At 45.0% G+C, this 16,250-nt stretch overlaps 1 protein-coding gene across 1 annotated transcript in view; it reads right to left on the reverse strand.

Annotated features, from left to right (window-relative positions):
• mmrn2a (multimerin 2a) overlaps positions 1-16,250 on the reverse strand; it is a 46,335-nt gene that overhangs the window by 18,761 nt on the left and 11,324 nt on the right. Inside the window, exons 2-4 of the mRNA XM_048616330.1 lie at positions 13,412-13,534; positions 12,033-12,139; positions 351-431 (exon numbers count right to left, since the gene is read on the reverse strand). Coding sequence (XP_048472287.1) covers positions 351-431; positions 12,033-12,139; positions 13,412-13,534 — 311 coding nt within the window. The remainder of the gene's footprint in view (positions 1-350; positions 432-12,032; positions 12,140-13,411; positions 13,535-16,250) is intronic.

Raw genomic sequence — 16,250 nt, forward strand, 5'->3', positions numbered from 1 at the left:
TAGTTCAGTTTATGGTTAATGGCAATCCCAGGAATTTGAAGAGGTCTGGGATGTCCACTTCTCAAATAATAAGTGACAATTTTGCTGCTCCTTTTTGAGGCCAATCCTGGATACTTGGTTGGAAAATGGGGCTGAATATCCCTCGTTCACTCATAAATTAATAAAACAAACCCAGTTACAGTAGGGAAAAAAGCCAATTTATAGTCAATCTATTCAGAGATGTTATTAAGTACCTCTGGAACAGGTGGGACTTGAACCCAGATCTCCTGGCTCAGACATAGGGATACTGCTGCTTTGCCACAAGTTGCATTAACCCCCACCCCGCATTATTTTCCTGAATTGGGACTTACTTGGATTTATGATTGCTTTGATTGTTTGCTGTTCTCCCAGTATCTTCTCCAGAAAGCCTGTTGCAATCCGTTCCGTTGGAACTAGGGGAAAAGACAAAACAGTTCAAATCATTTTCAGTCAACATGTTACATGTGATGCCATTCAGATTGTGTTTTCTATTGTAGGTGCCCTACATGTCCATGTTTTCTAGTGTGTCAGATAATATATTGCAGATTCTCCCCGTGTCTGCGGGGGTTTCTTCTGGGTGCTCCAGTTTCCTCCCACAGTCCAATGATGTGCAGGTTAGTTGGATTGGCCATGGTAAAAATCCATAGTATAGGGAGGGGGTGGGTCTGGTTTGTTTGCTGTTCAGAGGATCAGTGCAGACTCAATTGGCTGAACGGCCTCTTTCTGCATAGTAGACTTTCTACGGTTTTGAAATAAAAAAATTAAAATAAAAATGCTAAAAAGAAAGACTTGAATTTGTATAGCACCGTACAGGGCACCCTAAAGCATTTCACAGCCAGCGAAGTTTTTATGTTATGAAGAATTTTCACTGTTTTAATACACAAAGTATTGCAGCTAAGTTGTACACAGCAAGATCTCACGGGCAGCACCGTGGTTACTGTCGTCTGAGCAACAGAGCACCATGTTGGATGGGGCCATCTGAAATCTTACTCACTACGGCACAGGTTTGCTGCCACCATCGTCCTTTATTAAGGGATGGTGGTGGTGGTGGTGGGGGTGGTGGGATGGTGGGAGGAGACATAAGATGTACAGGCCCAATCAGCCTGGCATGGGTGAGGAAATCGGTTCCTGGTCTAATGAGAATAGGCTCTTGTTTTAAACGACCAGTTCTCCCACTGAATCCTTTCATAGTGGGTGGTGCTCAAGGTACTCCCCAGTTCTAACCCTGTCAGCCCCTTACAGAGCTGAGAATCTGGGGTTGGGGACTGATTCAGGGATAAATATTGGTCAAAATGTCAAGGGGAAACTCCAACACACTTCTTTGGAACGGTCCCACAGGGTTTTCAGTTTAGTATGTCATTGTAAAGCCAGAGACTCCCACAGTGCAGCCCTTCCTCAGTGCTGCAATGGAGTGTCAGCCTGGAACTTGTATTGAAGGGCAGGCTACAGTTACAGGAGCCAAGAGCTGGCACAATTTCTGTGTACGGGCTGGGTGGGAGGGGGTGTGGACGCGGTCACTATTTGGGATGTTCAGAGGGAGATGCCCCTGGCAAGAAGGTGGATTTGTTGAATAAAAGTCAGGCAGCTCCTCCACTACTGTAGACTCCACTTGTACCCCCACAGGGAGGAAGCGCTGTCAGTCTCACTGAAGCCCTGCTCCCTTGGCCTGCTCCCAGCTATTAAGCTGGCTACTGTCAATGCTGGGGAGCCACTGGAAAGTTTCATAGAGTCATTTCAGTCCAACAAGTCCATGCTGAACATAATCCCAAAAAAAACTAGTCCTACCTGCCCGCTCCTGGCCCAAATTTCTCAAACTTTTCCTATTCGTGAACTTATCGAAGCGTCTCTTAAACGTTCTAACTGTGCCCGCATCCAACACTTCCTCAAGAAGTTCATTACACACGCAAACCACCTTCTGTGTAAAACAATTTGCCGTTCATGTCTTTTTAAATCTCTCCTCTCACCTTAAAAATGTGTCCCCTAGTCTTAAATCCCCCATCCTCGGGAAAAGACAACATACTATTTCCCCTATCTATCCCCCTCATTATTTTACAAACCTCTATAACGTCACCTCTCAACCTCCTACGCTCCAGTGAAAAATGTCCCAGCCTATCCAGCCTTTCTTTATAACTCAGCCTTCTATACCCAGTTACATCCTGGTAAATCTCTTCTGAACCCTCTCCAGCTTAATAATATCCTTCCTATAATAGGGCAACCAGAACTGGACACAGTAATCCAGAAGAGGCCTCACCAATATCCTCTACAATTTCAATATGACATCCCACTTCCTTTACTCAAAAGACTGAGCAGTGAAGGCAAGCGTGCTAAATGCCTTTTTAAACACCCTGTCTATACGTGATGCAAACTTCAAAGAATTATGTACCGGAACCCCTAGGTCATTTTGGTCCACAAAACTACCCAGGGCCCTACCATTAATTGTATAAGTCCTGCCCCTTTTCTCATCTTAAATATCCAATGGGCTTCAAAGCAATTCTATGCTAATATAGTTGGTCTTCGAGTTGTACATTCTGGTGTGCGTTTGATGCGTTGTGTTGTACACATCTCTAATAATCTTTGCATTCTGCAGAGCATTTCTCACCATGCATTTGACTAATCCAATGCCAGTTCTTGGAGCAAACCTGTACCCAGGGCATCTTGCACTTGCCTGGACTAGCAGAGGTGTGTCTTGGCGTTATCAAGTTTTTATTGATGTATTTTTCCACTAACAATCATTTGGTGATCCTGACAATTGTTTGAGCCAATGACATTCCAGAGATCAGCACTCAGCCTGATCACTGTAACAGTGGGCTGCCAATCTGTTTCTGGGCTTGCAACAGTTCAGTTTTAAAAGCTTGTTCTCAGGAAGTGGGTACAGGCAAGGACACATTTACTGTTTATCCTGTGCTGCCTTGAAAAAGACACCATTAGTTCTCCTCAGAAAAGTTGCACTGGGCTGTTTTTCTTGAAATTAATCATTCTTTGTGCAACTAAATGGCATAGTAGCCCACCTCAAAGGGCAATTATTGTGGGCACACAGAGTCATACAGCATGGAAAAGCCCGGTATTAATCAGCCAGCCAAATGTCCCTCAAAGGGTCATAAATCTGGGCAAAGCACTCTACCCCAGAGTCTGGCAGCTGCTGAGACACGAAGTAAATTTAGGAGGGGATGGATAGATTTTTCATTAGTTGAAAGGTTATGGGGAATGGGCAAGAAACTGGAGTTGAGGCCAAGCTGAGATCAGCCATGATTGTATTAAATGGCACAGCAGGCTTGAGGGGTTAATTGCCTGCTCCTGCTCCTTGTTCTTATGAATCTAATTGGCTGCCCAGCGTGTGAAGGTAGGGAGCCCTGCCATTCCTGATTCTGCCTTTGTGCTGGCAGCAGTGTCTGGAGAGACACCATGTTTCTGTTGGTGGGAGTGGAGTGGAGTGGCGTGGTGGCAGGACGACATTCAGAAAGGAATGGGAAGTGGCAGAGAGGCCTGCACCCAAAGACCTGTAAACAGTGTCGGAATAAGTTTAATGACTACACGTGAGCGAATGCACCTTCAAATGATAGCTGCTACCCACTGCACTATCAATCTCTCATGTACTCAATGCAACACATCCAGGCACGACACCAGCAGCCATCCCTAGAACTTGGGACTCATGCCTATCATCTGGACCATCCTCTACACCCTTGCTCACATCCACATCTTCACATCCAGAAGCTGTGCATCTCTCTCTATAGATGACTCCTTTCCCACTCAGAAATATTTCCAACTCTGCTGATGTAAACTCTCAATCAATATCTCGCACCAACTCCTTTGGCACACTAGAAATTGCAAACCAGCTTCTCAAAACCTCAATAGTTTTGGCACATGATATTGAGCATAGACTCGACGTTTCTCAACTTGCTGTAGCTATCGCCCGAGGCAAGCTCCTACTCCCATTCCCCTTCAAAGAAGTTAACGTATAGTCGTTCCCAAGGTTGTTCATGTTTTTGACCATGTTCTTTCTAATCATTCTTGCTCTTTATTTACTGCTTAACTGTGCAGAACACATTAGCCTAGTCTTGCAGAATATCAGCTGTACTTTGTCCTTTATCTTGACTTCAGCCTTGTGATCCTGATTTTATGATTTCCTCCTTGGTTAAAGACTACTTTTAGCACTCCCTGAATGTCAGAGTTACTCTTCACTGATCCTTAAGCTAAATAGCATGGTACAGTCTAACCATATCTCCTTCAGCTAATTCCTTCCTGTTTGGGAGACTTGGGAGCAGAATTTTCCCACCCCTGAATGGCGTGGCCAATAGTGAGTTTTTTTTTTATTCATTTGTGGGATGTAGGCATTGCTGGCTGACCAGCATTTATTTTAAAAACCGAAAGATCTGCGGTTGCTGTAAATCAGGAACAAAAACAGAAGTTGCTGGAAAAGCTCAGCAGGTCTGGCAGCATCTGTGAAGAAAAAATCAGTTAACGTTTTGGGTGTGGTGACCCTTCCTCAGACCCTTGCTGAGCTTTTCCAGCAACTTCTATTCTGACCAGCATTTATTGCCTGTCCCAAATTGCCCTTGAGAAGGTGGTGGTGAGCTACCTTCTCGAACTGCTACAATCCACCTGCTGAGTGTTGACCCACAATGCCCTGAGGGAGGGAATTCGAGGATTTTGACCCAGCAACAGTGAAGGAACGGCGATATATTTCCAAATCAGGATGGTGAGTGGCTTGGAGGGGAACTTGCAGGGAGTGGTGTTCCCTTATTTCTGCTGCCCTCGTCCTTCTAGATGGAAGTGGTCACGTGTTTGGAAGGTGCTGTCTGAAGATCTTTGGTGAATTTCTGCAGTGCATCTTGTAGATCGTACACACCGCTGCTACTGAGCATCGGTGGTGGAGGGAGTGGATGCTTGTAGATGTAGTGCCAATCAAGGGGGGTGCTTTATCCTGGATGGTGTCAAGCTTCTTGAGTATTGTTGGGGCTGCACCCATCCAGGCAAGTGGGGAGTATTCCATCATGCTCCTGACTTGTGCCTTGTAGATGGCAGACGGGCTCAGGGGAGTCAGGAGGTGTGTTATTGGTGCAGTATTCCTAGCCTCTGACCTGCTCTTGTAGCCACTCTGTTTATGTGGTGAGTCCAGTTGAGTTTCTGGTCAATGGTAACCCCCAGAATGTTGATAGTGGGGAATTCAGTAATGGTAACACCATTGAATTTCAGGGGGCGGTGGTTAGATTGTCTCTTATTGATGATGGTCATAGCCTGGCATTTGTGTGGCACGAATGTCACTTGCCACTTGTGAGCCCAAGCCTGGATATTATCGAGACCTTGTTGCATTTGAACATGGACTGCTTCAGTATCTGAGGAGTCACAAATGGGGCTGAACATTGTGCAATCATCAGTGAACATCCCCACTTCTGACCTTATGATGGAGGGAAGGTCATTGATGAAGCAGCTGAAGATGGTTGGGCCTAGGACACGACCCTGAGGAACTCCTGCAGAGATGTTTTGGAGCTGAGATGATTGATCTCCAATAACCACGAGCATCTTCCTATGTGACTCCAACCACCAGAGATTTGGCCCCCTGATACCCATTGATTCCAGTTTTGCTAGGGCTCCTTGATGCCACATTTGGCCGAATGAGCCTTGACATCAAGGGCTGTCACTCTCACCTCACCTCTGGAATTCAGCTCTTTTGTCCATGTTTGAACCGAGGGTGTAATGAGGTCAGGAGTGGAGTGGCCCTGGCGGAACCCAAACTGGGCGTCGCTGAGCAGGTGCTGCTTGATTTCACTGTTGATGACACCTTCCATCACTTTACTGCTGATCGAGAGGAGACTGATGGGGCTGTAATTGGCCGGGTTGGATTTGTTCTGCTTTTGTATACAAGACATACTTGGGCAATTTTCCATATTGTCAGGTAGATACCGGTGCTGTAACTGTACTGGAACAGCTTGGCTAAGGGAGCGGCAAGTTCTGGAGCACAAGTCTTCAGTACTATTGCTGGAATGTTGTCAGGGCCCATAGCCTTTGCAGTATCTAGTGTTTCCAACCATTTCTTGATATCATGTGGAGTGAATCGAATTGGCTGAAGACTGGTATCTGTAATGTTGGGGACCACTGGAGGAGGCTGAGATGGATCATCCACTCGGCACTTCTGGCTGAAGATTGCTGCGAATGCTTCAGCCTTATCTTTTGTGCTGATGTGCTGGGCTCTTCCATCATTGAGGATGGGGATATTTGTGGAGCCTCCTCCTCCAGTGAGTTGTTTAATTGGCCACCACCATTCACGACTGGATGTGGCAGGACTAATATGTTGGTTTTGGGATCGCTTAGCAATGTCTATTACTTGCTGCTTATGCTGTTTGCATGCAAGTAGTCCTGTTTGGTGGTTTCACCAGGTTGATACCTCATCTTAAGGTATGTCTGGTGCTGCTCCTGGCATGCCCTCCTACACTCTCCATTGAACCAGGGTTGATTCCCTGGCTTGATGGTAATGGTTGACTGGGGGATATGCCGGGCCATGAGGTTACAGATTGTGCTGGAGTTCAATTCTGCTGCTCTTGATGGCCCACAGTGCCTCATGGATGCTAGACCTCTTTGAAATCTGACCCATTTAGCACGGTGATAGTGCCACACCACATGATGGGAAGTTATTCTCAATGTGAAGGCCGGACTTTATCTCCACAAGGACTGTGCAATGGTCGCTCTCACTGATACTGTCATGGACAGATGCAACTGCGGCTGGCAGATTGGTAAGGATGAGATCAAGCATGTTTCCCCTCAGAGATAGTAAGAACTGCTGAGGCTGGAGTCAGAAACAACACAGTGTGGAGCTGGATGAACGCAGCAGGCCAGGCAGCATCAGAGGAGCAGGAAAGTTGACGCTTTGGGTTGGGACCCTTCTTCTGCTCCTCTGATGCTGCCTGGCCTGCTATGCTCCTCCAGCTCCACACTATATTACTCTGTTTTCCCCTCTTATTGGTTCCCTCACCATCTGCTGCAGACCCAGCATAGCACCTATGACCTTTAGGACCCAACCAGCTTGATCTGTAGTGCTGCTGCTGAGCCAGTTTTGGTGGTGGACATTGAAATCCCCTACCCAGAGTACATTTTGTGCCCTTGCCATCCTCAGTGCCTCCTCTAAGTGTTGTTCAACATGGAGGAGTACTGATTCATCAGCTGATGGAGGACGGTATGTGGTAATCAGCAGGAGGTTTCTTTGCCCATGTTTAACCTGAAGCCAAGGAGACTTCATAGAGTCTGGAATCAGTCGAGGATTTCTGGCTGGATTGGAAAAATGTGATTCTTGACAATGAGGAAAGAAAGTCCAATTTTTCAACCAGGTCGAGACAAGAACCAGACTACTGAGCAGACTGAGGCCTATTTACATCTGTTTGTGTGCATTAACATGCCAATCTCATCTCATTGATGTGCAGTTTCCCACTCTCCCACCTGCTGGATAGAAACTAGACAGTGATAATTCCTCATGTGAAGGTCAAAGCAGCTCCCAGGTAACTCCATCCTCACAGCTTGCTCCTTCAGTTTTCCCTCTTGGAGGCAGTCACTAATGTCTTGGGGTACGTTCTATGGACAGTGACCACCCATACATCATGCATGGAGGCTGGCATTGTACAGATACCAGTCTTGCCATACAACCTTGTGTCACAGCTTTGATCCATTTATTTATGGTTTTTCACTTCAATGCTGCATGTTGGAACATACCAGCACCTTTCATTAAAAATGCTGCTGCCTGGACACTTTGTGAGCTCATGGATTCAACCAGAGTATATCTCGGGGCTCTTAACTCACACTCACATTGTACCAACCTGGATACTCACAGCCTCTATGTCTTGCCTTTCCGTTTAGCACAGACACAAGGCCAGGCAGCTTGTCCTGGTTGTCAGTGATGAAGTCAAAGAAATGTTCGTTACTGTATGGTACTGTGCACCATCCATCACACCATGTGCCAGCCTAATATTCTCTCTGTGCTTCAGCCAAATGGCCATGTCTCAAGTCTAAGGGGAGGAACCCTCAGTGAGGGGGCCCCACTACAGTAAGTCAAGGGCAGTGTCCAGTATCAGTTCAGGAGCTTGGACACGGTCAACCATGTGGAACACTCGCAGTCAGGGGGTAGATATCATTACAATCTGGGGAGTGGGTCACAGTTAGGCCAATGGATCCAGTGCACCCAGGGAGTCATGGTCATTCAACTATGGAGCTGCGTAGAGATCAGTCAGGGCTGTGGTCAGTCATTAGTCAGAGATGGGTGTCCAGGACAGTTGGGGGTGGGTATGGTCCATCTTGGCAGTCAGCTCAATGAAAGTCAAGAGGGGAGAGGTGTTATCAGGAGTCACCGCTATAGCCAGGAAGCTGGGGAGAAAATTCTGGGACAGAAACAAGTTGCTGGAAAAGCTCAGCAGGTCTGGCAGCATCTGTCAAGAAAAAAATCAGAGTTAACGTGACCCTTCTTTGGGCCTGGGACTTGGAGGCAGCGTGCTGGGGTGTAGAGGAGACAGTAATTGTGAAGAGAGGGGCAACTCCACATATCGGTGACAGGGAGATGACCATGTACTAGGGCGATATGGGGTACTGAGGCAGGAGGAGGTGATCAACAATCACAACTACCCTGGCTTCAACAGCAGGGGGCAGTGCTGCACCAGAGTCTGGATGATTAAGCTGTAGGGCCAGGGCATGGAGTGATGTTGAGTGATGGAGCCACAGTTCAAAGAGGTATGTCGTATCGTGTGGAGAACGAGGCAGATAGGGACACGACGGTTTGGAGAAAGACGTTGGGGGGGGTTGGTGACCTGGTAACCAGGCAGATCCTGAGTGCCTCCTGCTTTACTTTCCATCCTCCTTCAGATCAGGAATGTGCCCTGGAAACAGGGAATGGCTGAGAGCCAGTGAGCACAGTTAGTGTTTGTTTTCCTGTTTGAGCCTGTGGGCTGTATTTAAGGGTGATGTGAAGCCTTTCAAAGGACAATTGCATTAATCAGGCTCTTTCACAGGACAAGTTAAAGACATTAGTAATACTCGCACCCTGCATGTGAAACATCATCAGTGTCTGACTGGAATATACATCCTGGACATTTCATTATTGATCAGCACAGATTGGTTCAGAGATGGAAATGATCAGAATTAATCCCAAGTGACCTAAAAAGCGGCACTTGTTGGCTGCAATTCACAAAGACAAACCATGATCTTAGGTTAGAAAAGGACACAGACCTGATTGCCCCTCACCTTGAATAGTGAGTATTTGCCGATGTGTTCTCATACACAATGCTGCCTTTCTGGGGACATGGTTTCAGCAACCATACAGTAATTACAATCTCCCACTACATTTATATGACACGGGCTTGTACTGTATTCACTAAAATTCCCAGTTTCGAGGCTGGTGCTGCATCCAAGGGAATGTATCAAAGTTCCACATGGAGGTATTCCATGGCCTTCCTTATCGGAGTTCACCATGTCCCACTGTAGGGTCGATCATGGTAAGCCATCGAGGGCTGGGTACCTTACAAAGGATGGTTATTTGGAGACAAGGATTACTCTCTGGAACAATGGTCCCCTCCCCCTGACTGAGACTAAGCAAAGATCCAATGCTGCCCATTCTTCAACCAAGGACATCACGGAGCAAATGACAGGCTTCCTGAAGGTGGGAGGAGTGGTATTTTCAGTAGACTCCAGACGGAGAGTGCTGGATAATCCTCATATGCTGTGGTCTTACAACTGGATCAGGCAATGAGAGAGGTGATGGAGGCTGAAGAGCTGCCAGAGTGACTAAAGACCTCTGAGGAGGAGTAGGAAGAACACCACCTTCTGCATGATAGAGCACTGGTTACCACAAACCAAATGAAGCTGAGCCAACACCTAGTCTCAGTAGGTGAAGTGATCACTTGTTGATTTGTTCGAAAGACAGATCCCCATCTGTTCCCAGAAGAAATGCAGCTTTTGTTCATTTTTTTTATCCTTTGCTTTTGCTATTGCTGAATAAAAGTGAACATTTTCACCCGTAGAAGGCTTTCCAGGATGTGATATTTCCATGTCGAGCAATGAGAAGATGGTAGGTTACACTGAGCACAGGGGAAACAGCAGGGTTCCCTTAGACAGGGTTCTGAGATAGAATGACATTAAGGGTGGCTAACCTGGGTAGTTTGATACGTTTTTCTGAAGAAGGGGCTAGGCCCGAAACGTCAGCCTTTCTGCTCCTATGATGCTGCTTGGCCTGCTGTGTTCATCCAGCCCTGCACCTTGTTGTCTCGGATTCTCCAGCATCTGCAGTTCCTACTATCTCTAGGTTGATACGTTTCTGAGTGAACTCTTGCATTTCAAATGAAGTGTCAGCTGCACCCTCAGAAACACCTCTTTTGTCTCCCACCCCCTGCCCCCACTACGTGCACTATGAAGGGTAACTCCTGACTGGCAGCACTTGACCAGACGCACAGCCCAACTTTAAAAATGGCACTGGCACTGGGAATACCAAGAGGTCCTGGCCATGGCAAGAGGGAAAATATAATGAAAGGGGCACCGTAGAGGCCTGAGGCCTAGCTAATGAGGGGAGCTGCAGAGAACAGTGACAGAAAACCAACCAGTGCTCACAGAGAGAAACCCTCCATGAAACTCCCCTGAATTGACACTGGGGTGATTTCTGCCCTTTTTGCCCCACTGGCAATGAAGTAATTCCACTCACTTTTTGTGCCATTTCTTCAATTACACACACACACTGCTAACTCGTCGCCGAGCATGATTTGCACAAAAGCAGCGAATTTTCAAATCTCTCAAATTTCCTCAAAATCGGCTTTAGGATTTCCAAGTGTCAAAATACCCTTAATCCCGAACAGCTGAAATGAAACGTAGAAGAAAATTCCATCCCAGCCTCGTCACCATCTTTCTATTGCACACTGCACAGAGAAAGGATTAACAGGTAGATTCACACCAAGGAGCCGGTGTTGAACTAACGTCACTGTAGTCTCTCTTTTGAGACAGTTCAATTAAAGTCCAGTTTTCAATCAATTCACATCCATCCATTGCTTACTGTATACCCTTCCACTCATTGAGTCTAATCTTCACTAATCTGTGGTTTTAAAGTAAAATGTTAATAGAAAACTTGTTTTTTGGATTGGATTGTATGTTCTGTATTTGTAGATTTTATAAAGTTGTGCATATTCGCCACTTGTGAAAATCACTGTTTACAGGTTTTCAAAGAATATAAAGAGAGAACGTTATAAAAAATTTCTCAGCTCCTGCAACATACTAAACTGAGTGATAGTAAGAATAGCCGATGCTGGACTGAGATAACATAGTGTGGAGCTGGAGGAGCACAGCAGTCCAGGCAGCATCAGAGGAGCAGAAGAAGGGTCCCGACCGAAAATGTCAATTTTCCTGCTCCTCTGAAGCTGCCTGGCCTGCTGTGTTCCTCCACCTCCATACTGTGTTATACTAAACTGGGCAATGTTGTCAACCCAGAGGTAGTGAACCACATCTCAAACCTCATCCAGAATTAGACCATCAAATTCGTTCTTCTCCAGAAAATATGCGGCAAGTCCTTAGAGCCCCTCCAAACATAATCCACCAACATTGCCCTTCTGCTGCTCATTGATGGTCAGTCCTTTAAGTAACACTAATGAGGTGTCCCTTGGACTGCTAGATTAGCACAGGCCATCAGTACATCAAAGTGCAGATCAAATTTCTGAAACTGGGACCAGCAACGCTACCAATTTTGAATGTCTCAGGTTGTGGATATTTTCCATACCAACCTGTTCAGAGATGCATCCCTTGAACCCATGTCTTCTGGCTGAAAGATATAGATGCTACCATTATACCACAAAAGCTTTCAATTCTCCGGATGTATCTTGTGCTTAATGATCTCTAGGTATCTGTCTTAAACAATGTATCATTGCATCCCAGCTTTTGCACAATCACTGAATCTTGCATCCATCACATCTCCCATCTAGCACAGTTAGAGGTAGTTTTGTACCCTGGGTGTGGAAACCATTTGTTGAAGTACAGCACTTCAGAATTACAATGCTGAGGTTTACCTTTGTGTTCACAGTTGGATCCTGTATACTCAGGACAGCATTTCCACTCCAAGGATGTTACAATCATCTGCTTCACCTTGTACATGGGTCTTAGAGCCAGTTGGTACCTAAACAACAATTTGCATCTTTAACATCTTAAAACCTAGATTTACAAACACTCAATCAAAGCACAGTAGAAGCTGAAATATTGAGGCCAATGACCAAAGCCTTGATCAAATAGACTATTTTTTTTAATTTAAATGTTGTCTTAAAGAGGCAAGGGTTAGAGAAGTGGAAAAGTTTAGGGAAGGAATTCCAGAGCTTAGGACCCGAACATCTGAATGCAGGGCAGCCAATGATGGAGCAATTAAAATCAAAGGTTCTCAAGAGGCCAATCAGGAGCGCAGAGAGCCTGAAGGTTTATTGGACCGGAGGAGGTTTCACAGATAGGGAGGATTGCAGGGTTTGAAAATGAGGAGGTGAATATTTAAACTGATGCATCAGTGCATAAGGAGCCAAAGTGGATCAGCGAGCATGGAGGTGATAGGTAATTGGGACTTGGTGCAGTGACAGAATTTTGGGCGACCTCATAGGCTGATGGAGGGAAGCTAAATCCCTGAAAACGGAGAGAGGGAGAGAAAAGCACAGACTGGTCTGGAAAGTGAGGAAAATGGGTTGAATTTGAGATGCCACTGTGCTCTTCTGAAATAGATGGATTACCATTTTACTCTTCTAATCATTGAGAAGTCCATGCCTCATCTATCTAATGCTTTTTCAAACTTCAGAATCAAATCCATTACCTTCCCGAGCCCTCAAGACTCCTATATTGTCACTGAAGGTATTTTCCCTGACTAATTGAGATGATGTTTGTTAGTGGGAGTGCCATGGAGCTGCTTACACATTCTTCATGGATCCCTGATGCCCCCAGTGAATAACCTCGGGGGAAACTCCATGAGCTGTCGAGCACTTCACTCCAAGACAGCAGGATTGCTGGAGCCTTGTGAAAGCAGCTAGTGGTGCTGTTCACAGCCTGCAAAGCATCAGAATGTCTGGTTGGAAATTGAAAGGTCTGTAAGGTTCATATCGGCAAATGTGCAATAAGGTCAAACCTTGGCTGCAAGTTCAGGTTAAACCATGGGAATAAATCAAATACAAATTTACAGCTCTCTTACTAAACATGCCCCCTAACTGGAAAGCACAATCTCCAATTCTATAGCTTCACAGCATCTTTCAGGGTCCCCATCCTCTAATCCACTGGACACCTCCATCAATACACTCAACATTGCTTGTCTCCCACTCCTTTGAGGAAACCAGTCACTGTAATAGGCTCAAACCCTTCACTCTCCAATGTCCAGTAACAGATTTGCTGCATGCAGTGTGATATCTGGGCTGGTACTTACACCACCTTTGGGCAGTTCACCACCCCGTTCATACAGGATTCCATGGCCCTCTGGACAAATCGCTCAACTCCACATGAAACCACTGTAGAGGACAATTTGGATTTGACAAAGGCACACCAGTTCCTAAAACAAGAGGAGAAAAAGAAATGTGAAGACTGTACCCTGGGTTATACTGATAGAATTAATGGTTCTTTACATTATCCAAAATGTAAAATTAATTCTTAAATTCTGAGATCAGAAATCAGAACTAAGTTATTTAAGCCTCCTTTAACAGTCATCGACGATGCATTGAGATTGCAGAGTCGAGGTAGGTAATATATTCAATGATCCATTCATTCTCTTTTGTTTATTAAAGGAATCAATAATTAATATGGAGTTCCCCAAAAGCGACAAGGGCATGACTGGTATAACAGTTGATTGTGGTCCCAATAGTGAAGGTTGGGGCAGTGTTCCACAACTGGAAGCAAGGCCATTTTCATTGGGAGTGGGCTTTGCAGACAGATTTCTCCTTGTAAATAAAGGAACTGGATTATCAAGAATGAACTCAAGGGTCAGGCGTTAGTGAACTGCAGTCAACATGGATTGAGAGAGCGTGTTCCTGTTCAGCCAACATCCTTAATTTTTATTTTGACCAGTGAATGTGGAAAACCTCACATACACACACACCCGACTCATCGATGTTCTGCATAAAAAATATTAGTTAAACCCCCAAAGTTACGGGAATTTAGGATAAATATTGGGAAGGGATAATAAGTTAAGTGATTGAGTGGACACTGGTTAAATGGCGTGTGCCACAATATTTTATTTGTTATTCACTGATGGGATGTGGGCACCACTGACCATTTAATGCCCATCCCTAATTGTTCAGAGGGCAGTTAAGAGTCAACCATGTTGCTAAGGGTTTGAAGCAACATGTAGATCAGACCAGTAAGGACTGTAGATTTCCCTCCTGTAAGAGACCATGTATTATTAATTCTTTTGGGACTAAAAACTGAATGCCATTTACCAGGAAAGGCTTACAATGTGAAAAATTAGGCGCTGCCTATATTGTCGATCTGTGCAATACAATGTTGCTATTTGGTAAGTGTGAAAATTGGAGAACGAATGGCACAGAAATCCTGCCTGACCACAGCCTCTGGTTGAGCTGGTGAGTGTTAAAGAGCTATAAGTGCCAAAAGCAGGAGAAAGTGGAAAAAACATTAAGAGCCTGCAAACAGAAAGCATCTGTTGCTCTCTCTCTCTCTTTATGAGATAGAAAACCCAAGAAAGCTTGAAAGAAAGGTCTATTATTGTACTAATTCCACATTCACTTGATCAACCATCAAACTAGACGATGGCTGTCGCTCTACATACAACAGTGTGTCATCATTGCAAAAATCAAAAGGACTGAGAGGGGAAAAGTAACTTTCCACCTGACATCCGAACCTTCGGAATTTTTTTTACCCTGTATATATTCCGTTTCACCCAAGTGTACGTGCTAAACCATTTGCCTTTTGTCCGTCTTAATCATGAGAGAGAGAGAGAGAGAGCGTGTGGTGGGGGGTGGGAATGGTTGGGGAGTAGTTGCAGGGGTATAGTTTAAGTTTCATAAAATAGATCCCTGAATGTCTCAGAGCTAATTTCTGGGTTCCTTGTACATGAATCACAGAGGGTCAGTATTCAAAGTACAGCTAATAATTAGAAAAGCTAATAGAATGTTACCATTCGAGGGGAATTGAATAAAAAGCAGGGAGGTTATACTTCAAATGTTTAGGACATTGGAGACACATATCTGGAGTACTGTGTAGAGTATTGTCATCTTATTTAAGGAACGGTGTAAATGCATTGGAGGCAGTTCAGAGAAGGTTTCAAGACTAATAACTGAAATGGTGATAACACATTGAAATTTCTGAAGAAGGGTCCCGACCTGAAATGTCAGCTTTTCTGCTCCTCTGATGCTGCCTGGCCTGCTGTGTTCTCCAGCTCCACACTGTGTTATCTCTGACTCCAGCATCGGCAGTTCTTACTATACCTGAAATGGTGAGTTGTCTAATGAAGAAATGTTGAATAGGCTGGGCTCCTATCTGTTGGAGTTTAGGAGCATGAGAGGTAATTTGATTGAAACAAATAGAATCCTGAGGGTTCTTGACAAAGTAGATGGAGGCAATGTTTCCTCTTTCTAAAACTAGGAGTTACAGTTTAAAAACCAAGTGTCCCCCATTTAAAACTAAGAATAGGCAATTTTATTTACCCCTCAGAACATTAAGAGTCTTTGGAACTCTCTTCCAGGAAAGATGCTGTAAACCCAGTCATTGAATATTTTGAAGACAGATGTAGATAGATTTTTGTTAAGTGGGTCATTGAAAGGGTGTCAGTGTAGACAGGAACACAGATTTGAGATTACAATCAGCCTCTATCATATTGAATGGCACAGTAGTTGAAGGGGCTGAAGGCCTTCTCTAGCTGATGATTCATAAATTTGTATGAAATGCTTTCGTTTCACTGTTCATGTTACAGTTGTGGGTTACAATAAATAAAGTAACCTGATTTGAATTGCTTTTGTCCTGAATCACAGTCATATGATCAAATTGGCTATTTCATTGGGATCTTAAACATTTAGTGATGACATTTTGCACACCCTTCCCCAGTAAAATTGTGACATTAATGAACTTGAAATTATCTTGACACAACTGAGAGTAGTTTATTTTTAAATTTCAGATGTTTATTGAATTGGCCATTGTGGGATTTGAACCTGTGGCCCCAGAACATTAGCCTCAGGTTCTGATGTACTAGTCTAGTGAGATTGCCACTGTCCCGCCCCCCCCCCCCCCCCCCCCCCCCCCCCCCCCCCCCCCCCCCC

Source organism: Rhincodon typus, chromosome 34, assembly GCF_021869965.1.
Source record: "Rhincodon typus isolate 14 chromosome 34, sRhiTyp1.1, whole genome shotgun sequence".
In the NCBI taxonomy this organism is placed as follows: Eukaryota; Metazoa; Chordata; class Chondrichthyes; order Orectolobiformes; family Rhincodontidae; genus Rhincodon; species Rhincodon typus.